The sequence below is a fragment of the Pristiophorus japonicus genome, chromosome 19, assembly GCF_044704955.1.
Source record: "Pristiophorus japonicus isolate sPriJap1 chromosome 19, sPriJap1.hap1, whole genome shotgun sequence".
NCBI lineage: Eukaryota > Metazoa > Chordata > Chondrichthyes > Pristiophoridae > Pristiophorus > Pristiophorus japonicus.
In genome coordinates this window covers 5,089,233-5,112,308 of record NC_091995.1, presented here as the reverse complement: position 1 = coordinate 5,112,308, position 23,076 = coordinate 5,089,233, and the positions used below count along the sequence as shown (strand labels likewise).

Genomic DNA, 23,076 nt, shown 5'->3' with positions numbered 1-23,076 from the left:
TTATATTCAGTGGCCCTTTTTGTTTTTTGCCTTGGGTTTCTCTGCCCTCCACTTTTCCTCATCTCCTTTCTGTCTTTTGCTTTTGTCTCCTTTTTGTTTCCCTCTGCCTCCCTGCATTGGTTCCCATCCCCCTGCCATATTAGTTTAACTCCTCCCCAACAGCACTAGCAAACACTCCCCCAAGGACATTGGTTCCGGTCCTGCCTCGGTGCAGACCGTCCGGTTTGTACTGGTCCCAGCTCCCCCAGAACCGGTTCCAATGCCCTAGGAATTTGAATCCCTCCCTGCTGCACCACTGCTCAAGCCACGTATTCATCTGAGCTATCCTGCGATTCCTACTCTGACTAGCACGTGGCACTGGTAGCAATCCTGAGATTACTACTTTTAATTTAGCTCCTAGCTCCTTAAATTCATCTCGTGGGACTTCATCCCTTTTTTTACCTATATCGTTGGTACCAATGTGCACCACGACAACTGGCTGTTCACCCTCCCTTTTCAGAATGTCCTGCACCCGCTCCGAGACATCCTTGACCCTTGCACCAAGGAGGCGACATACCATCCTGGAGTCTCGGTTGCGGCCGCAGAAACGCCTATCTATTCCCCTTACAATCGAATCCCCTATAACTATCGCTCTCCCACTCTTTTTCCTGCCCTCCTGTGCAGCAGGGCCAGCCGCGGTGGCATGAGCTTGGCTGCTGCTGCCCTCCCCTGATGAGTCATCCCCCTCAACAGTACTCAAAACGGTGTATCTGTTTTGCAGGGGGATGACCGCAGGGAATCCCTGCACTACCTTCCTTGCACTGCTCTTCTTGCTGGTCTTCCCTTCCCTAGCTGGCTGTGGACCCTTCACCTGCGGTAAGACCAACTCACTACACGTGCTACTCACGTCATTCTCAGCATCGTGGATGCTCCAGAGTGAATCCACCCTCAGCTCCAATTCCGCAACGTGGTCTGTCAGGAGCTGGAGGCGGATACACTTCCCGCACACGTCGTCGTCAGGGACACCGGAAGTGTCCCTGAGTTCCCACATGGTACAGGAGGAGCATAACACGTGACCGAGCTCTCCTGCCATGATTTAACCCTTAGATACACTTAAATTGGCAACAACAATGCTAAAGTTTACTCACTGATACAGAAGAGAAAAAAGAAAAACTACTCACCAATCACCAGCCAATCACTTACCCCCTTGGCTGTGACGTCACCTTTCTGTTACTTTCTACTTTTTTGCCTTCTCCCTGTAGCTGCACCGGCAGCCTCTCCACGCACCTCCTCACGCTGCTCCCGACTCAACGACGCACCTCCTCCCGCTGCTCCCGACTACCGCCGCGTTGGGCCTTTATAGGCCTCTCGCCGACCCCGGAACTTACGCCTCAGCGACGCACCTCCTCACGCTTTTCGATTACTTACAATCACAGAATTCTGCAGCACAAAAGACCCTGTGTGCCCGGGATGGCTCTTTGAAAGAGATATGCAATTGGTCCCACTCCCCCTGCTCTTTCCCCTTATCCTTGCATTGTTTTTCCTTTTCAAGTCGATTTCTAATTCCCTTTTGAAAATTACTGTTAGATCTGCGTCTTCCACCCTTTCACACACTTAATTCCAGTTCATCACAAGTCATTGTTTAAATAAAACACTTTCTTTTTTTGCCAGTTATCTTAAAGATTTGTGAATGTGATCCCCCAGGTCTCTCTGTTCCTGCACCCCATTTAACATTGTATCATTTTGTTTACATTGGTTCCCCTCATTCTTCATTCCAAAATGCATCACTTCACAGTTCTCTGTTTAAAGTTTATCTGCCCTCTGTCTGCTCATTTTACCAGCCTGTCTGTATCCTGCTCAAGTCTTTTACTGTCCTCCTCACTGTTTGTGTTTTATTTATTTCAGGAGGAAGCTTGTCGGAAGCGGAGGTAGGACATGCACTTTACTGAAACTCTGCATCGTTTGGTAAAATAAAAGTTTTTCTTTATTCGTTCAAGGGATGTGGGCATCGCTGTCAAGGCCAGTATTTATTGCCCATCCCTAAATGCCCTTGAGAAGATGTTGGTTAGCCACATTCTTGAACCTTTTTTTTCCAAAGATATACTTTATTCATTTAAAATTTTCACAATACATTGGAAAATAGCTCAGTACTTTGCAGTCAGCAATTCCATACAATTCATTTGGATGCTGACAGCAGTTCCATACAATGCACTAGCGTGCATTTAATTTCAAGATGCAGTTTAGTACAATCTGTAAATCACACTACATGTAATACTCTGCAAATGAGGGTATTACATGGAGCAGATGAGAACAGGTTTACATTCGATTTCAGGATACATTTCAATACTAATCACGGATCACGTTACATGTAGCACTATACAGATGAATGCATTACATGGACCGGATGGGGATACATTTACATTTCTTTACTAAACAGTGCAGAGACTTTAATTATACATGGCACAACACAGATGTTTTTCAGTACATGGTGCTCTATGTATACAAGCAGATTAATAAGTACAGCCCGAGGGGGGTCTGATTCCATCCCTTGGGCTTACCATGGCAGAAGGGCCTGAAACTGTGGCTCTTCCCCATCGTGCCTTTGCGGCGACTGCACCAATCTTTAGTGCGTCCCTCAGCACGTACTCCTGGACCTTGGATTGCGCCAGTCTACAACACTCGACCGTGGATATCTCCTTGCTCTGGAAGACCAGCAAGTTTCGGGAAAACCAAAGAGCGTCATTCACCGAGGTGATGGCTCTCCAGCAGCAGATGATGTCTGTCTCGGTGTGTGTCCCTGGGAACAGTCCGCAGAGCACAGAGTCCTGTGTTACAGAGCTGCTTGTGATGAACCTCGACAGCAACCACTGCATCTCCTTCCAGACGTGCCTTGCAAAGGGGCAGTCCCAAAGGAGATGGATGACAGTCTCGTCCGCACCACAGCCAACTCGGGGGCAGAGTGCCGTGTCTCTGAAACCCCGGCTGTGCATGAAGGATCTGACGGGTAGGGCCCTTCTCACCGCCAACCAAGCTATGTCTTGGTGCTTGTGTGAAAGTTCTGGCGTTGAGACATTCTGCCAAATGAGTTCGACAGTCTGCTCGGGGAACCGTCCGACAGGATCCATCATCTCCTTTTGTAGGGCGTCCAGGATCTTGCGTGTCAACCACTGCTTTATGGTCTTGTGGTCAAAGGTGATTTTCTTGAAAAACTTTTCCACGAAGGACAGGTGCTGATGCATGGTCCAACTGGCTGGAGCGTTCCACGACAGCCTAGCCAGACCCATCCTTCGCAACACCGGGGACAGATAGAATCTCAGCACAGATTGATGCAGCTGCACACAAAGGTGGCCATCAGGATGAGGGCCATGTTCGGAGTGTCCTTTTTCCCCCTTGTCCAGAGATTTCTACATCGTGTCTCTGCGGACACGGTTCATTTTCGATCTCCAGATGAAATGGAAGACCGCTCTGGGCTAGACCTGCGCCACCGAGAGTACCTCACTCCTGGTGACCAGGTTCTTTCCTGCAATGGAGAGTGAGCGCAGCTTCCACCATCCCAGTTTATGTTTCGCTTTAGCGATATGCTCCTTTCAGTTTTTGACACACACCCCATCCGCTCCGAACCATATTCCCAAAACCTTCAGGTAATCTGACATCACGGTGAAGGGAATAAAGGATCCATCGGACCAGCTTCCAAAGATCATGGCCTCGCTTTTGCTGCAATTTACCTTCGCTCCCGAGGCCAGTTCAAACTGGCCACAGATTGTGAGCAATCTGCGGACCGACTGCGGATCCGAGAATGACGGTGACATCGTCCATGTACAGGGAGGTCTTGACCTGAGCGCCACCACTGCCTGGGATTGTCACCTCCCTAATGCCCGCATCCTTCCTGATGGACTCGACAAAGGGCTCGATACAACACACAAACAAGACAGAGGAGAGGGGACAGCCTTGCCTGACTCCAGACCTGATCGGAAAGCTTTCAGTTTCCCACCCGTTGATTAGAACTGACCTAGTGATGTCTGTGTAGAGCAGTTGGATCCAATTGCGGATATCCTCCCCAAATCCCACTTTGGAGAGCACGTTCATCAGGTATGTGTGCGATATCTGTCAAAGGCCTTCTCCTGGTCCAAGCTGATTAAACAGGTGTCCACCCTCCTGTCCCGCACTTAGGCGATCGTATCCTTGAGTAGCGCGAGGCTATCAGAGATCTTCCTGCCGGGCCAGCGCAGGTCTGGTCCGGGTGGATCACCAGCTCCAGAGCAGACTTGACCCTGTTTGTGATGACCTTCAACAGGATCTTGTAGTCCACATTGAGCAGCGAAATGGGCCGCCAGTTTTTGATTTCCTCCCTCTCCCCCTTCTGCTTGTAGATGATGGTGATGATGCCTTTCCTCATTGATTCTGACATGCTGCTGGCCAGAAGCATACCCTCGTACACTTCCAGCAGGTCTGGGCCCATTCAGTCCCACAGAGCCGAATACAACTCGACTGGTGAGCCGTCGCTTCCGGGAGTTTTACTCGTCGCGAGGGACCGGACAGTCTTTGTCAGCTCGTCCAGAGTTAGCGGGTGGTCCAGACTCTCCCGCTCGCTGTCGTCTAAGACCTCTAAGACCTAGACGACAGGAAAGACTGGGAGGCCGTGCGGTCTGTGGGCTTGACGTCTTACAGCCCGGCATAGAAGGATTTGCTGATCCTCAACATGTCGAACTGCAGAAGACGTCACAGAATCAGTTTCTTCCTTTAGGCTAGTGATCACAGAGCTCCCCCTGTGTACCTTTTGGAAGAAGAAACGTGAACACGTCTAATCCTGCTCGACGGAGCAGACTCTGGAGCGGAAGATGATTTTGGAGGACTCTGAGGCAAAGAGCCAGGCTTGCTGGTCCTTCACCTCTTGGAGTTCCTCTGTGACATCGCCCCCCATCGGCTGCAGCAGGAGCAGGTTTTGCATACACTTCTGGAGTAGGGACAATTCCCCCTGTCTCCCTCTCGCCTCCTGAACACCTTTGAGGATGAAGAACCTCTTGATGTTTGTCTTGATTGAATCACAGAGGGGCTTTACGGTTCTCTAACCTTTGTAATCCCTCTTGAGTTCCTCAATGTTTTCCGGGGTCAACAGTTTCACGTTGAGCTTCCATATCCCCCTGCCAACTTTCTGCTCTTCCTGTAGGAGGCAGTCGGCCAGTAGGAGGCAGTGGTCAGAGAAGACCATCGGCGTGACGTCGGTGGATCTGACCTTGAGCGTGTGGGACACAAACAGGAAGTCTATTCTGGAATGGACGGACCCGTCTGGTCTCGACCAGGTGTATCTGCGCGGTGCTCCATCTGCAGGGTTGCTGAAGATGTCGCACAGCTTGGCATCTTTTACCGCGTCGATCAGGAGTCTGGATGACCGGTCTGGATGTCGCCAGCAGCAGTGGGAGCTGCTGGAGGAGGGCCAGCCGCTCGCTTCTGAGAGGCAAGTCATACACGTTAATTAGCCTGAGAGGAACATTTTTATACAATACATCTGCTATGAGGAGGCGGCCGCCCACCACCTCCTTAACTTCGGTGATGGTGAAGTGGCCTCCCCGCAGCAGAATGCCCAGACCGGAGGAACGGCAATCCTTGCCTCCTGACCAGACGGATGGTCCATGGAACCATAATTGCAACCACTGCCGGTAACTGCTGAACTCCTGCAAGAATAGCAGGTCTGCCTTGACCTTGGCGAGGTACCCCAAGGTGGAAACACATTGCGTAGTCGACTTAATGCTCCGCACGATGATGGATGCAATCTTTAAACCCATTTTTAAATTGGTGATTACAATCCAAACATTACATTTCGAACACGCAGTCCTTTGGCCCTGTGGCCTGTTCCCGTATACATATTAGTTTTAAACTCTTCTACTGCACCTTGGCTGAGATATGGGTTGTCCTCTGCCTTGGGGATGGTTCGATCAGGAGACGCCAGCAGTGTGGACAGGGGGGTCCTCCATGTCAACTGGACTGCCCTTGCCTGGTGTTGGTTGTTCCTTGTGTGCATCCCCTGTGCTGTCGTCGCTCACAGCGTTCTGGAGCTGGGGTGCATCTGTCGCTTCATCGCTCCCGGAGATCCGGAGCCGGGGTGCATTGGTAGCTTCGTCGCTCCCGGAAATCCGGAGCAGGGGTGATCGGTGACATCACTGCTCCCGAGGTCCCGGAGCTGGACTGCGCTGGTCACATTGGCGTTTTGCCTTTTCTGCTGGTGGTGGGGGCTTTTGCCTCGCCCTTCGTCATCGGAAGAGCTGCAGCCACTGCTGTCCGTCGTGGACGGTAGCCGTCTTTTGCCTCTCGTTTCTGCAGGAGGCCTCTTTTCCTTTGACTTGCGGGCCGCCGCCTTCCTGGTGACACGCTGCCATTCCTGTTCCTCTTCTGCTTCTGCTCCCTCCTCTTCCATGGACTCGGTGTCTCGGGGTGGGGGGAGTTTCACTGCTGGGTGTTAGTGTCTGGCGGTTTGCCGTGGCAGACTGCCCTTCCTCCTCTCGGTCAGTGTCAACTAGGGCGGTGGTTTCTTCGCGCGGTGTCTTGGAGGGGAGGGAGGTGTAGATCTCCTCCCATTTCACCAGTCTGTCACTGCCCTCCCAGAGTCTGCTACAATCCTCCTCACTGTTTACTACATTTTCAAATTTTGTGTCACGTTTCATTGGAGCTCCCTGAACCCAAGTCTAGGTCATTGATATATAATGAAAAGGGCCGTTCTATCCTTTTTAAACCTGTGTATCTGCAGCAGTGGGAATTTGGATTATCCACCCCTCTGGGGCCTCCGCGATGCTGAGGCTGCCATGAATAGCATGCTTAGTGAGTTGGTCTTACCACAGGTAAGGGTTACACAGACAGATAGGGAATGGATGACCAACAGGAAGAGCAGTGGAAGGAAGGTAGTGCAGAAGTCCCCTGCGGTCATCCCACTCCAAAACAGATACACCGCTTTGGGTACTGTTGGCCGGGATGACTCATCAGGGCAGCTGCAGCCAAGTCCATGGCACCATGGGTGGTTCTGCTGCACAGGAGGGCAGGAAAAAGAGTGGGAGAGCTATAGTGGTAGGGGATTCTATTGTAAGGGGAACAGATAGACGGTTCTGCGGCCGCAATCGAGACTCCAGGATGGTATGTTGCCTCCCTGGTGCAAGGGTCAAGGATGTCTCGGAGCGGTTGCAGGACATTTTGAAGGGGGAGGGTGAACAGCCAGTTGTCGTGGTGCATGTACGTACCAACGATATAGTTAAAAAACGGGACAAGGTCCTACAAACTGAATTTAGGGAGCTAGGAGTTAAATTAAAAAGTAGGATCTCAAAGATAGTAATCTCAGGATTGCTACCAGTGCCGCGTGCGAGTCACAGTAGGAATCGCAGGATAGCTCCGATGAATACGTGGCTTGAGGAGTGGTGCAGAAGGGAGGTATTCAAATTCCTGGGATATTGGATCTGGTTCTGGGGGAGGTGGGACCAGTACAAACCGGACGGTCTCCACCTGGACAGGACCGGAACCAATGTCCTATGGGGAGTGTTTGCTAGTGCTGTTGGGGAGGAGTTAAACTAATATGGCAGGGGGATGGGAACCTATGCAGGGAGACAGAGGGAAGTAGAATGGGGGCAGAAGCAAAAGATAGAAAGAAGAAAAGTAAAAGTGGAGGGCAGAGAAACCCAAGGCAAAAATCAAAAAGGGCCACATTGCAGCAAAATTCTAAATGGGCAAAGTATGTTAAAAAAAGACAAGCCTGAAGGCTCTGTGTCTCAATGCGAGGAGTATTCGTAATAAGGTGGAAGAATTAACTGCACAGGCAGCAATTAACGAATATGATATAATTGGCATCACAGAGACATGGCTCCAGGGTGACCAAGGCTGGGAACTCAACATCCAGGGGTATTCAACATTCAGGAAGGATAGACAGGAGGGAAAAGGAGGTGGGGTAGCGCTGCTGGTTAAGGAGGAACTTAACGCAATGGTAAGGAAGGACATTTGCCTGGTTGATGTGGAATCTGTATGGGTGGAGCTGCGGAATACCAAAGTGGGAGTTGTGTACAGACCACCAAACAGTAGTAGTGAGGTTGGGGACAGCATCAAACAAGAAATTAGGGATGCGTGTAATAAATGTACAATAGTTATCATGGGCGACTTTAATCTACATATAGATTGGGCTAACCAAACTGGTAGCAATAAGGTGGAGGAGGATTTCCTGGAGTGTATTAGGGATGGTTTTCTGGACCACTATGTCGAGGAACCAACTAGAAGGCTGGCCATCCTAGACTGGGTGATGTGTAATGAGAAAGGACTAATTAGCAATCTTGTTGTGCGAGGCTCTTTGGGGAAGAGTGACCATAATATGGTAGAATTCTTTATTAAGATGGAGAGTGACACAGTTAATTCAGAGACTAAGGTCCTGAACTTAAGGAAAGGTAACTTCGATGGTATGAGACGTGAATTGGCTAGAATAGACTTGCAAATGATACTTAAAGGGTTGACAGCGGATAGGCAATGGCAAATATTTAAAGATCACATGTTGAACTTCAACAATTGTACATCCTTGTCTGGAGTAAAAATAAAACGGGGAAGGTGGCTCAACCGTGGCTAACAAGGGAAATTAAGGATAGTGATAAATCCAAGGAAGAGGCATATAAATTAGCCAGAAAAAGCAGCAAACCTGAGGACTGGGAGAAATTTAGAATTCAGCAGAGAGGACAAAGAGTTTAATTAGGAGGAGGGAAATAGAGTATGAGAGGAAGCTTGCTGGGAACATAAAAACTGACTGCAAAAGCTTCTATAGCTATGTGAAGATAAAAAGATTAGTGAAGACAAACATAGGTCCTTTGCAATCAGATTCCGGTGAATTTAGAATGGGGAACAAAGAAATGGCAGACCAGTTGAATAAATACTTTGGTTCTGTCTTCACGAAGGAAGATACAAATAACCTTCCAGCAGTAGTCGGGGGCCGAGTCTCTAGTGAGAAGGAGGAACTGAAGGATATCCTTATTAGGCGGGAAATTGTATTAGGGAAATTGATCGGATTGAAGGCCGATAAATCCCCGGGGCCTGATAGTCTGCATCTGTAAGGGGAGCTTGGGGCGTGGGTTCGAATCCACACTCCCCTGAGGTTCTGTACGTACGATTTATGAGGATGGGTGAGTAACGAGGCACCAGACACAGTGGGTAAGAGTGCAAAATGTCTAATGTTGTTTATTTAGAATAGTAAACACAAAGATAGAGGGCATAGGAAGAGGTCGTAAATAGTAGTAATAGCACAATCTCACTCAACAACACAAAAAATTCTCGCAACAGGGAAGGGGAAGATAAGAGTTTGAAACATTCCATCCACACACAACCCCACCTCCCACTTCCAATTCCTATCCTAAATTGAGTCTGTGAGGGTGTTTGGGCTATACTCACAATCCTATCAACTCCCGGGTTCTGGGGGTCACTTATTTCAGCTCCGGGTCCCTCTGGGGTGGGTTTGACGTTGTTGGTCGGTTCGGTTTTCCTCCTCAATGTTGCGTCGGTTTCTTCTATTTGCCTCTTGGTTGGCTCCTAAGCAAAAAGCTGCTGGAGTTAAGCACACCTTCCCCAGAGCGAGGGCCCTGTGAAGAGCTGACTCAACTCCTCTTTAACTCAACTCAACCACAACGAAAACTGACTCCTACCTTCTTAACTCAACTCTACAACTCAGTGCAAAAAGCTGACTCCAACCTCCAACCTCCTTGTGTGTTTTTGCAGATTTTCTGATAGTCCGTTCATCTTTGCGCCAAAACTGCATACCAGTGTCCTGGGTCTTCCTTGAATAAAATGTGGTGTGAATGGCAGTTCGATGTGTATCGATCTGTCTGGAATGGGAGATTAGCCACACCTCCTGTATCCTGTTGCTCGCTGATGGGGTGAATGAAGATGATTGTTCACTATCTCGACAGAGGTGCCACTCTGTCCAAAATGATTGCATCAGACCTGTGGGCCTTTGTTTAATTATTCAAACTGATACCCTTTGTGTTGCCTTGTGTATTACTGGGGAGATTTTGCCTGGACATGTTGCCTCTTCTGTGAGGGTTTTACACGAAAAGCTGGAGAAATGTCCTTTTATAAATATAAAGTTGCCTTGTAACCATTTTCCTGGAAGAACCGAATGTACACTCTTTCCCCTTGCGGTAGCTGGCACATCCTCCGTCCGGTTCCATGCCCCTGCAACACTGTCTGTTACTGAACAGGGTGGCCAGAGTCCCATCATCCTCCGCGGTTTACAGGCTGTTGGCTGCAGTTGGTCATTTCAAACATGGCATCTTCCCATTCTCCCTGCCACATGTCCCCATGGTTGGTTTTGCAGAACCTTACAGCATCCCAGAGTACTTAGGGAAGTGGCCCTAGAAATAGTGGATGCATTGGTGATCATTTTCCAACAGTCTCTCGACTATGGATCAGTTCCTATGGACTGGAGGGTAGCTATTGTAACACCACTTTTTAAAAAAGGAGGGAGAGAGAAAACGGGTAACTACAGACTGGTTAGCCTGACATCAGTAGTGGGGAAAATGTTGGAATCAATTATTAAAGATGAAATAGCAGCGCATTTGGAAAGCAGGGACAGGATCGGTCCAAGTCAGCATGGATTTATGAAAGGGAAATCATGCTTGACAAATCTTCTGGAATTTTTTGAGGGTATAACTAGTAAAATGGGCAAGGGAGAACCAGTTGATGTGATGTATTTGGACTTTCAAAAGGCTTTTGACAAGGTCCCACACAAGAGATTGCTGTGCAAAATTAAAGCACATGATATTGGGGGTAATGTACTGACGTGGATAGAGAACTGGTTGGCAGACAGGAAGCAGAGAGTCAGGATAAATGGGTCCTTTTCAGAATGGCAGGCAGTGACTAGTGGGATGTTGCAGGGCTCAGTGCTGGGACCCCAGCTATTTACAATATACATCAATGATTTGGATGAAGGAATTGAGTGTAATATATCCAAGTTTGCAGATGACACTAAACTGGGTGGCGGTGTGAGCTGTGAGGTGGTCGCTAAGAGGCTACAGAGTGACTTGGACAGGTTAGGTGAATGGGCAAATGCATGGCAGATGCAGTATAATGTGGATAAATGTGAAGTTATCCACTTTGGGGGCAGAATATTATCTGAATGGCGGAAGATTAGGAAAAGGGGAGGTGCAACGAGACCTGGGTGTCATGGTACATCAGTCATTGAAAGTTTGCATGCAGGTACAGCAGGCGGTGAAGAAGGCAAATGGTATGTTGGCCTACATAGCTAGGGGATTTGAGTATAGGAGCAGGGAGGTCTTACTGCAGTTGTACAGTGCCTTGGTGAGGCTTCACCTGGAATATTGTGTTCAGTTTTGGTCTCCTAATCTGTGGAAGGACGTTCTTGCTATTGAGGGAGTGTAGCGAAGGTTCACCAGACTGATTCCTGGGATGGCAGGACTGACATATGAGGAGAGATTGGATCAACTGGGCCTGTATTCATTGGAGTTTAGAAGGATGAGAGTGGATCTCATAGAAACATATAAAATTCTGACGGGACTGTACAGGTTAGATGCAGGAAGAATGTTCCCGATGTTGGGGAAGGCAAGAACCAGGGGACACAGTCTAAGGATAAGGGTAAGCCATTTAGGACTGAGATGAAGAGAAACTTCTTCACTCAGAGAGTTGTTAACCTGTGACAATCCCTACCGCAGAGAGTTGTTGGCACCAGTTCATTGGATCTATTTAAGAGGGAGTTAGATATGGCCCTTACGGCTAAGGGGATCAAGGCGTATGGAGAGAAAGCAGGAAAGGGGTACTGAGGTCAATTATCAGCCATGATCTTATTGAATGGTGGTGCAGGCTCGAAGGGCCGAATGGCCTACTGCTGCACCTATTTTCTATGTTTCTATGTCACAATCTGGGTGTAATTTCTGCTGTCCGGATATAGACGGTCAGGCTCTGTCAACTCAGATTTGTGTTTTATTTATTTCAGGAGAAACCTCGACGGAAGAGGAGGTAGGACATGCTCTTTACTGAAACTCTGCACAGTTTGTGAAAATAACTCAAAAAGTATTTTTGGTCAAATTATAACATCAAATGTTTAATATTTATAGGATTAGTGATGAAGATAACAAGCTGTCAGTAGCATTTGCGACCTGTCTATCGGAGACTTCAATGGCCCTTTACAGTACATAACGTGGAGAGAAATGATAGACGCCATTAACCCCGGTAAATCTGTTATATTCCTTTCCTGATTTATAAATCCAGATGAGAAGTGGCTAAATGCCTCCCAGACCCGAGATTAAATGATCACCCCTGTCGGTTGTTAATCCCCGGGAGTCTCAACATTTTCATATTTTGCTTTCTTGTGGGTCCCTCTGGGTAAGTGTCTAACGCCATCAGCACTGTGAGCCAGAGCAGTAAAGGGGTGTGTATAACAAGAGGGATAGAGCACGGGTCTCAGGATCTGTGTAACCAGAGGGATAGAGCACGGGTCTCAGGATCTGTGTAACCAGAGGGATAGAGCACGGGTCTCAGGATCTGTGTAACCAGAGGGATAGAGCACGGGTCTCAGGATCTGTGTAACCAGAGGGATAGAGCTCGGTTCTCAGTATCTGTATAACCAGAGGGATAGAGCACGGGTCTCAGGATCTGTGTAACCAGAGGGATAGAGCACGGGTCTCAGGATTTATGTAACCAGAGGGATAGAGCACGTGTCTCAGGATCTGTGTAACCAGAGGGATAGAGCACAGGTCTCAGGATCTGTGTAACCAGAGGGATAGAGCACGGTTCTCAGGATCTGTGTAACCAGAGGGATAGAGCACGGGTCTCAGGATCTGTGTAACCAGAGGGATAGAGCACGGGTCTCAGGATCTGTGTAACCAGAGGGATAGAGCACGGGTCTCAGGATCTGTGTAACCAGAGGGATAGAGGCACGGGTCTCAGGATCTGTGTAACCAGAGGGATAGAGCACGTGTCTCAGGATCTGTGTAACCAGAGGGATAGAGCATGGGTCTCAGGATCTGTGTAACCAGAGGGATAGAGGCACGGGTCTCAGGATCTGTGTAACCAGAGGGATAGAGCACATGTCTCAGGATCTGTGTAACCAGAGGGATAGAGCACGGGTCTCAGGATCTGTGTAACCAGAGGGAGGGAGCACGGGTCTCAGGATGTGAGACTGAATTTGTAGAGACCAGCAGTTTGGCCCCATCTGAAGTTCTGGGTAACATTTTGATCAACATATTATCAGGAAGACATGCAGGCATTGGAGAGCATGTGTTAAAGGCCAATTAATCCAATAGGTGGAAATGGGCACCTTAGTCAAGAGAAGAGGCTGCAGAATCAGGGAGCCTTTGCCCTGGATAAGGGAGAGGTTGGGGTGATCTTACTGAAGTTTAAAGATTCGAAACATTATAGAGAGTAAACATCCACAGGCTTAACACAGTCACAGAGTCTACAACAAGTTAGGGATAGCCTCAAGAAGGTTAGGGCAGGTTTAATGGTGGTATTAAAATTGAGAGGTTTTAATGGAGGAGATGAGGAGAAACAGTTTCCTCGGGCAAGTGTTCTCTAACCAGAGGTCATAGATTGAAAATAATTGGCAAAAGAACGAGAGGGGAACTGAGAATCAATTGTTTCCCACAGAGGGTTGTTATGATCTGGAATGCACTCCCCGAAAGGGCGGTGGAAGCAGATTCACAGGAACGTTCCTCAGGCAATTGGACATGTTCTTCAAGGGAACTAAAAGCTGGAGTGTGGGAGTGAATGGGACAGCTTTTTCCCAGACCCGGCACAGGCACTGCGGGCCGAATGGTCTCCTCCTGTGATGTGAGATTCTATGATTGTAGTTGAAACAGTAATTGGGTTGGATCACATTTCAGGCATCGGGGGCAGCCACATCACTGTCTCTCCTCGGGTTGACTCTCTCTCCCCCTACCCCCCCACCCCCGCTCTCTGTCCTCCCCCCCCCCACTCTCTGTCCTCCCCCCCCGCTCTCTGTCTCCCTCCCCCCCCGCTCTCTGTCTCCCCCCCCCCACTCTCTGTCTCCCCCCCCACTCTCTGTCTCCCCCCCCGCTCTCTGTCTCCCCCCTCCCACCCCCGCTCTCTGTCCCGCCCCCCCCCACTCTCTGTTCCCCCCCCACACTCTCTGTCTCACCCCCCCGCTCTCTGTCTCCCCCCCCCGCTCTCTGTCTCCCCCCTCACACCCCCCTCTCTGTCTCCCCCCTCCCCCCCCGCGCTCTCTCTCCCCCTACTGCCCCGCTCTCTCTCACCCTCCCCCCCCCGCCCTGCGCTCTCTCTCTCTTACCCCCCCCTCCCCCCGCTCTCTCACTCTCACTCCCCCGCTCTCTCTCTCTCTTACCCCCCCACTCTCTTCTTGTTATTATTCACTCGGGGGGAGCCAGGGCGTCATGGCAACGGGTTTGGTGAGTGAGCTGGACAGTCGCTTCTTCCCCGGGAACCTGCTGAGCGGTGGCTGGGGTAAGGGGGGAATGGGGGGATGTGTTTGCTCCAGTCTGTACTATATATAATGTGTGGGATTTTGTTGTGGATTGTTACACAGAGGGGAAACACATTTAAATAGTGTTTACAATGACAGGGTCTGCTGCCCAGTGAGTGAGCCACAGTCCTGGCTGGTAGCTACAGGATGTGCTGCAGATGGTACAGATCCAATGTGTAATCCATTGGAAGGTAATGCACCTAGTTACCTACCTGCCAAGTCTCAGTTATTTGCAGCGGGCACGATATATTGTATCATTTTTAAATGAACAAACCGCAGCCGTGCCTTCAGCTGCCTGGGCCCTAAGCTCTGGATTCTCTTCCTGCAGAGCTCCAGGAGAAGGTCATTCGGTTGCAGCAGGAGAACAAGATGCTGCGTGTACAGCAAGAGGAGACGCACAAGGACCGATTAACCGTGTTCCAGATCGTGCTGGACGCTGCCAACAGGAACACGCACAAACTGGAGAATGAAAACAGGTCAGCAGGGAGAGTGGGAAATGTGCCAAAAGCACATGAACATTTTGGGAAGCTCAGTGTTGAAGGATGCATTTTTTTTTACCCAGGTAACCAATGTGCAAGCAATTAAGAAACCAAATGGTATGTTGGCCTTTATTTACAAGAGGATTTGAGGATGAGTAAAGATGTTTTACTGCAATTATATCGGGCCCTGGTGAGACCACACCTGGAGTCTTGTGTACAGTTTTGGTCTCCTCACCTAAAGAAGGATATACTTGCCATTGAGGGAGTGCAATGAAAGTTCACCAGACTGATTCCTGGGATGGGGGGATTGTCCTATGAGGAGAGATTGAGTAGACGAGGCCGATATTCTCTAGAGTTTGGAAGAATGAGAGGTGATCTCATTGAAGCATACACAATTCTTACAGGGCTTGACAAGTTGATGCAGGAAGGATGTTTCATCTGGCTGAGGAATCTAGAACCAGGGGCTATAGTCTCAGAATGTGATCAGATCAGCCATGATCTTATTGAATGGCAGAGCAGTCTCGAGGGGCCATATGGCCTACTCCTGTTCCTATTATGTTCTTAGCAACACAGAAAATAGGTGCAGGACCAGGCTATTCGGCCCTTCGAGCCTGCATCACCATTCAATATGATCATGGCTGATCATGCAACTTCAGTAATCCACTCCTGCCTTCTCTCCATACCCCGAATCCCTTTAGCTCCAAGGGCCACATCTAACTTCCTTTTGAATATATCCAACAATTTTCTGTGGTAGAGAATTCCATAGATTCACAATTCTCTGGGTGAAACAGTTTTTCCTCATCTCAGTCCTTTCTGGCTTACCCCTTATCCTTAGACTGTGACCCCTGGTTCTGGACTTCTCCAACATCGGGAACATTCTTCCTGCATCTAACCTGTCCAGTCCTGTCAGAATTTTATATGCTTCTATGAGATCCCCTCTCATTCATCTAAATTCCAGTGAATATAATCCTAGTCGATCCAGTCTTTCTTCATATGTCAGTCCTGCCATCCCGGGAATCAGTCTGGTGAACCTTTGCTGCACTCCCTCAATAGCAAGAATGTCCTTCCTCCAATTAGGAGACCACAATACTCAAGGTGTGGTCTCACCAAGGCTCTGTACAACTGCAGTAAGACCTCCCTGCTCCTATACTCAAATCCTCTCGCTATGAAGGCCAACATGCCATTTGCTTTCTTAACTGCCTCCTGTACCTGCATGCCTATTTTCAATGACTGATGTTCTGTGACACCCAGGACTCGTTGCACCTCCGCTTTTACTAATCTGTCACCATTCAGATAAACCAGCGTGCTAAATGGGATAGATTCAGAACAGATCCAACAGCTCAAAACTGGGCATCCATGAGGTGCTGTGGACCATCAGCAGCAGCAGAATTGTACTCCATCACAATCGATAACCTCATGGCCCGGCATATCCCTCACTCTACCATTACCATCAAGCCAGGCAACCAACCCTGGTTTAACGAGGAGTGCAGAAGAGCATGCCAGGAGCAGCATCAGGCAAACCTAAAAATGATGTGCCAACCTGGGAAAGCTGCAACACAGGACTACATGCATGCTAAACAGTGAAAGCAACATGCTATTGACAGAACTAAGCAATCCCACAAGCAACAGATCAGATCAAAGCTCTGCAGTCCTGCCACATCCAGTCGTGATTAGTGGTGGACAACTAAACAACTAACAGGAGGAGGAGGCTCCATGAATACCTCCACCCTCAATGATGGCAAAGCCCAGGATGCGAGTGCAAAAGACAAGGCTGAAGCATTTGCAATAATTTTCAGCCAAAAGTGCCGAGTGGATGATCTATCTCGGCCTCCTCCCGAGGTCCCCACCATCACAGAAGCCAGTCTTCAGCCAATTTGATTCACTCCATATGATATCAAGAAACGGTTAAGTGGATTGGATACAGCGAAGGCTACGGGCCCTGACAAAATCCAGGCTGTCGTGCTGAAGACTTGTTCCAGAACTAGCCGCGCCTCGAGCCATGCTGTTCCAGTACACCTACAACACTGGCATCTACCCAACAATGTGGAAAACTGTCCAGGTATGTCCAGACCACAAAAAGCAGGACAAATTAGAGTTAGAGTTAGATGTAGTCCTTACTACTAGGGGGATCAAAGGGTATGGCGAGAAAGCAGGAATGGGGACCTGAAGTTGCATGTTCAGCCATGAACTCATTGAATGGCCTACTCCTGCACCTATTTTCTACGTTTCTATCTGCCTTCCTGTTTTTGCCACCAAAGTGCATAACCTCACACTTAACCACATTATACTGCATTTGCCATGTATTTGCCCACTCACCTAACCTGTCCAAGTCACCCTGCAGCCTCTTGGCATCCTCCTCACAACTCGCACCCAGCTTAGTGTCATCTGCAAACTTGGAGATATTACATTCAATTCTTTTGTTTAAATCATTTATATATATTGTAAATAGCTGGGGTCCCAGCACTGAACCTTGCGGTACCCCACTAGTCAGTGCCTGCCATTCTGAAAAGGATCCGTTTATTCCCACTCTTGGCTTCCTATCTGCTAACCAGTTCTCTATCCACATCAATACATTACCCCCAATACAATGTGCCTTAATTTTGCACACTAATCTCTTCTGTGGGACCTTGTCAAAAGCCTTTTGAAAGTCCAAATACACCACATCCACTGGTTCTCCCTTATCCACTTTACTAATTACATCCTCAAAAAATTCTAGAAGATTTGTCAACCATGATTTCCCTTCCATAAATCCATGCTGACTTGGACCGATCCTGTCACTGATTTCCAAATGCGTTGTTATTACATCCTTAATAATTGATTCAGCATTTTGTCCACTACTGATGTCGGGCTAACCGGTCTATAATTCCCTGTTTTCTCTCCTTTTTTAAAAAGTGGAGTTACATTAGCAACCCTCCAGTCCATAGGAACTGATCTAGAGTCCATGGAATGTTGGAAAATGACCATCAATGCATCTACTATTTCTAGGGCCACTTCCTTATGTACTCTGGGATGCAGATTATCAGGCCCTGGTAATTTATTGGCCTTCAATCCCATCAATTACCCTAACACCATTTCCTGACTAATAAGGATTTCCCTCAGTTCCTCCTTCTCGCTAGACCCTCGGTCCTCTCGTATTTTCGGGAGGTTATTTGTGTCTTCCTTAGTGAAGACAGAACCAAAGTATTTGTTCAATTGGTCTGCCATTTCCTTGTTTCCCATTATAAATTCACCTGATTCTGACTGCAAGCGACCTATGTTTGTCTTCACTAATCTTTTTCTCTTCACATATCTATAGAAGCTTTTTAGTCAGTTTTTATGTTCCCTGCAGCTTACTCTCATACTCTATTTCCCCACTACTAATTAAACCCTTTGTCTTCCTGTGCTGAATTCTAAATTTCTCCCAGTCCTCAGGTTTGTTACTTTGTCTGGCCAATTTATATGACTCTTCCTTGGACACTATCCCTAATTTTCCTTGTTAGCCACGGTTGAGCCACCTTCCCCGTTTTATTTTTACGCCAGACAGGGATGTACAATTGTTGTAGTTCATCCATGTGATCTTTAAATGTCTGCCATTGCCTATCTACCGTCAACTCTTTAAGTATCATTCGCCAGTCTATCCTAGCCAATTCACGTCTCATACCATCGAAGTTACCTTTCCTTAAGTTCAGGACCCTAGTCTCTGAATTAACTGTGTCACTCTCCATCTTAATAAAGAATTCTACCATATTATGGTCACTCTTCCCCAAGTGCCTCGCACAACAAAATTGCTAATTAATCCTCTCTCATTACACAAGACCCAGTCCTAGGTTGGCCTGCTCTCTAGTTGATTCCTCAACATATTGATCTCGAAAACCATCCCTTATATACTCCAGGAAATCCTGCTCTGCAGTATTGCTACCAGTTTGTTTAGCCCAATCTATATTTAGATTAAAGTCACCCATGATAACTGCTGTACCTTTATTGCACGCATCTAATTTCCTGTTTGATGCAATCCCCAACCTCACCACGACTGTTTGGTGGTCTGTACACAACTCCCACTAACATTCTTTGCCCTTTGGTGTTTCACAGCTTTACCCATATAGATTCCACATCATCCAAGCTAATGTCTTTCCTTACTATTACGCTAATCTCCTCTTTAACCAGTAATGCTACCCCACCTCCTTTTCCTTTCTGTCTATCCTTCCTGAATATTGAATACCCCTGGATGTTGAGTTCCCAGCCTTGGTCACCCGGGAGCCATGTCTCCGTAATCCCAATATGCACTAACAGCTATCTGTGCAGTTAATTCATCCACCTTATTACGAATCCTCCTCACATTGAGACTCAGAGCCTTCAGGCTTGTTTTTTCAGCATTCTTTGTCCTTTTAGAATTATGTTGTAATGTGTCCCTTTTTGATTTTTGCCCTTGATTTCTCTGCCTTCCACTCTTACTTTTCTCCTTCCTACCTTTTACTTCTGCCCCCTTTTTACTTCCCTCTGCCTGCCTGAATAGATTCCCATCCCCCTACCATGTTAGTTTAAACCCTCCCCAACAGCACCAGCAAACACTCACTAAACCTGTACAGCCTCTCTCCTCCTTTAAGCCGCTTCTTAAAACCTACCTCTTTGACTAGCTTTTGGTCACCTGTCTTAATATCGCTTCACGTGGCTCAGTGTCAATTGTTCGACACCGATTTAAGGTAATGCGATAAAGAACCAGGGGCACCATGAAACATTTTTTTAACACAGCGAGTTGTTGTGATCTGGAAGTACTTTTGAAGTGTACTTGTGTTGTAATGTAGGAAACGTGGCCATCAAACTGCAGACGGCAAGCTTCCACAAGCAGCTATGTGTTAGCGACCAAATAATGTTTTTTGAGGTCTAAATATTGGCCAGGGCATTGTGGGTATGCTCTTCAAAATAGTGTCATGAAATCTTTTACATCCACCTGAGAGGGTAGAGGGGGCTCGGTTTAAGATCTCATCTGAAAGAAGGCACCTCCGACAGTGCAGTGCTCCCTCAGCACTGCATTGGAGTGTCAGCCTAGATTTTGTGCTCAAGGTTCTGGAGCAGGACTTAAACCCATAACCTTCTGAGCCTTAAAAAACCCAAACTGGTAATACAGAAAAAAAGATAGGAGGAGTTGGGGGCAGTTCTCGGTACAATTATCTCCCTCCTGTCACTATATGAAGGCGCAGTTTTAAGAGGAATACTTCTTTACCCAGAGAGTGCTGAGAATATGGAATTCACTATCGCATGCAGTGGTTGAGGCGAATAGCACAGATGCAATTAAGGGGAAATTAGGTAAACATTCTTTATTATCCTTTGCTGTCATCCCTTATTATCAGGGCCAACACCCGCCCACCCCTTACCATTCGAGTCTGCTATGCCATTCAATAAGATTATAGCTGATCTTTGATCATAACTCCACTTTCCTGCCTGATCACCAGAACCCTTGATTCCGCCAGATTTCAAAAATCTATCGATTTCAGCCTTAAATATACTCAGAGACTCAGCATCCACAGCCCTTTGGGATAGAGAATTCCAAAGATTCACATCCCTCTCAGCAAAGAAATTCCTCATCTCAGTCTTCAATGGCCGACTGCTTATCCTGAGACTATGTCCCCTAGTTCTAGACTCTCCAGACAAGGGAAACAACCTCTCAGCATCTACCCTGTCAGTACCCCTCAGAATCTTGTGTTTCAATGAGAACACCTCTCTTTCTTCTTAATTCCAGAGAGTATGGGCCCAATGTACATTGGGGAGGGGGGAGAGGAAGGGGGTGAGGTGAGTAGGAGGTGGGATACAAATAATCCCCATCATACAATGGGTAATCTTGGTCATGGGTTAAAGACAATCTGTGCATAGGATCTTCTGTTTTGTGTGAGGGGGCTGTCGTCTATTGTAAGGTGTGTATGTATGTGCTTAAATTAGACTTGTGTAAAGAATCTGCTGATAGCCGGAGTATGGGTAAGAAATGATGGAATCAGCAAGGCCAGAAAATGATACTGTATCAGGACTATCTCAGTCACACACTGTCGCTGACTCGTGTCTGACAGTTTCTAGCAGAGGGCATGTCTTGCTGCAATAATGGTGTGTGTTAGTCCCTTAGAAAGAAAGACTTGCATTTATATCGCGTCTTTCACAAGCTCAGGACGTCCCAAAGTGCTTTACAACCAATGAAGTACTTTTGAAGTGTAGTCAATATTGTAAAGTAGGAAAAGCAGCAGCCAATTTGCACACAGCAAGATCCCACGAACAGCAATGTGGCAATGACCAGCTCATCTGTTTGTGATGTTGTTTGAGGGATAAATATTGGCCCAGGACACTCGGGAGAACTCCCCTGCTCTCCTTCCAAATAGGAAACTTGGTGTTGCCTGACTTTGCATTTTATTTACATTTCAGGATATCTTGTGAGCTGGAGGAGGGCGGGAATCTTAGTGTGAATCTGTAATGTTGTTGAAGTTTAGAAAGCTCAGTTCTTCTGTTTATAGTTCAGCTGATTCTGCATGTCGTAACTCAGTATGTCCCGGCTCAGTGTGATTGGGACAGTCATGCCACTTACTGTGTGTTGATGCAAAGCAGTTTGAGATTGATGGCGAGGGGAGATGTGCAGAGTAACTCTGAAGATCAATAGTTTCCATTGACTGTGGACCAGGAGAGAGTTTGACTCCACTTCAGCTTTGCAACAACTGCAACCATTATGGAGTGCAGTTAAAACAGTTATTCTAGCTAAGAATTTTTAAAAATTCACTTTTGATCTAATTTTAGCAAAGCCCTGACTCTGTTGTCAGTGCCTAGAATCATAGACACACACAGCACAGGAGGAGGCCATTCTGCCCATCGTGCCTGTGCTGGCTCTTTGAAAGAGCTGTCCCATTAGTCTCACTCCCTGCTCTTTCCCCAGAGCCCTGTGAATGTCTCCTACTCAACTATTTATCCAATTCTATTTTGAAAGTTACTATATTGAATCTGCTTCCCCTGCCCTTTCAGGCAGTGCATTCCCCTCATTTCCCCCCTGTTTTTTTTTGCTTCAGACCTTATTTAATTTAAATTTCAGGTGAAAATGAACACAATCCTACATTCTCTGAGGCAGAAGAAAACCCCTTGACGATTTTGAGCTTAAACAGTAAGAGAACATCTCCGAAATGAAGGTGAGTTCTCAGTGGGCCGATGTGGTCTGTGCCTCTATGGGTAGCGTGTTATGCACCCCATGCCTGGCGAACAGAACTCTATCCCTATGCATTTTCAGCAGTGTGGCTTGGTGTTTATTAAGCATTGTGATCAATGTACTGGTGACCTGCGATAGTTTTGCTTCCTCCTTTAACAAACTCTTTTTGTCTTCACAGGAGCAGTCGAATCAATCGCAGAACCTCATCGCCTCTGAATTTTCTACATTGCGCAATATTTTGGATGAAGAGGAATGGAACTTGGTCGAAGAACTGAATGAAGAAAAGGATGATATTTTATTCAGAATGGAGACAAATCTGCGAGAAATCCGAGACCATTCATGATAAGCTTTCCTTGTAGATAAATAACCTGCACTTGGGGATAGAAAATACAATTTTGAAATTATCAGATGAGAGAAAACTTGGCAATGTAGGGAATAGTGAGCAGGATAGTAGCAGACTTGAGGAGGACAGACTGGAGAAATGGGCAGACACATGGCAGATACAATTAATGTGGATGAGTGTGAAGTGATGCATTGTGGGGCAAACAACATGGAGAGGCAGTATAATCTTCATGGTGCTATTTTGAGGATTGTGCAAGAACAGAAGGAACTGGGGTAAATGTTCACAAATCTTTGAAGGTGGCAGGGCAAGTTGATAAGACAGTCGAGAAAGCTTGTGGGATACTTGGCTTTGTAAATGGGGGCACTGAATTCAAAAGCAAGGAAGTCATACTAAACCTTTGCAAATCACTGGTTAGGCCTCAGCTGGAGTATTGTGTAGAATTCTGGGAACCCCACTTGAGGAAGGATGTCAAGGTCCTGGAGAGGGTAAGAAAGAGGTTTACTCGGATGACAATAGGAATGAGGGACTTGAGTTAAATGGAGAGATTGCAGAATCTGGGATTGTTCTCCTTGGAGCAGAGAAGGTCACGGGGGACACCTAATAGAGGTATTCAAAATTCTGAGGGGTTTGATTGAGCAAACGGGGAGAAAGCGTTTCTTCTGGT

At 47.4% G+C, this 23,076-nt stretch overlaps 1 protein-coding gene and 1 long non-coding RNA gene across 2 annotated transcripts in view; both read left to right on the top strand.

The window, feature by feature from the left end:
* The window catches only part of LOC139229659 (nuclear factor 7, ovary-like), a 29,197-nt gene extending 17,073 nt beyond the window's left edge, over positions 1-12,124 (top strand). The window contains exons 2-4 of the mRNA XM_070861179.1: positions 1,885-1,907; positions 11,936-11,958; positions 12,057-12,124. Coding sequence (XP_070717280.1) covers positions 1,885-1,907; positions 11,936-11,958; positions 12,057-12,088 — 78 coding nt within the window. The 3' untranslated portion in view covers positions 12,089-12,124. The remainder of the gene's footprint in view (positions 1-1,884; positions 1,908-11,935; positions 11,959-12,056) is intronic.
* Positions 12,125-16,927: 4,803 nt separating this feature from the next.
* LOC139229668 (uncharacterized) lies at positions 16,928-22,277 on the top strand. Its single transcript, XR_011587780.1, has 3 exons — positions 16,928-16,978; positions 21,959-22,052; positions 22,248-22,277. It is a non-coding gene; the product is annotated as an uncharacterized lncRNA (long non-coding RNA).
* Positions 22,278-23,076: the final 799 nt, after the last annotated feature.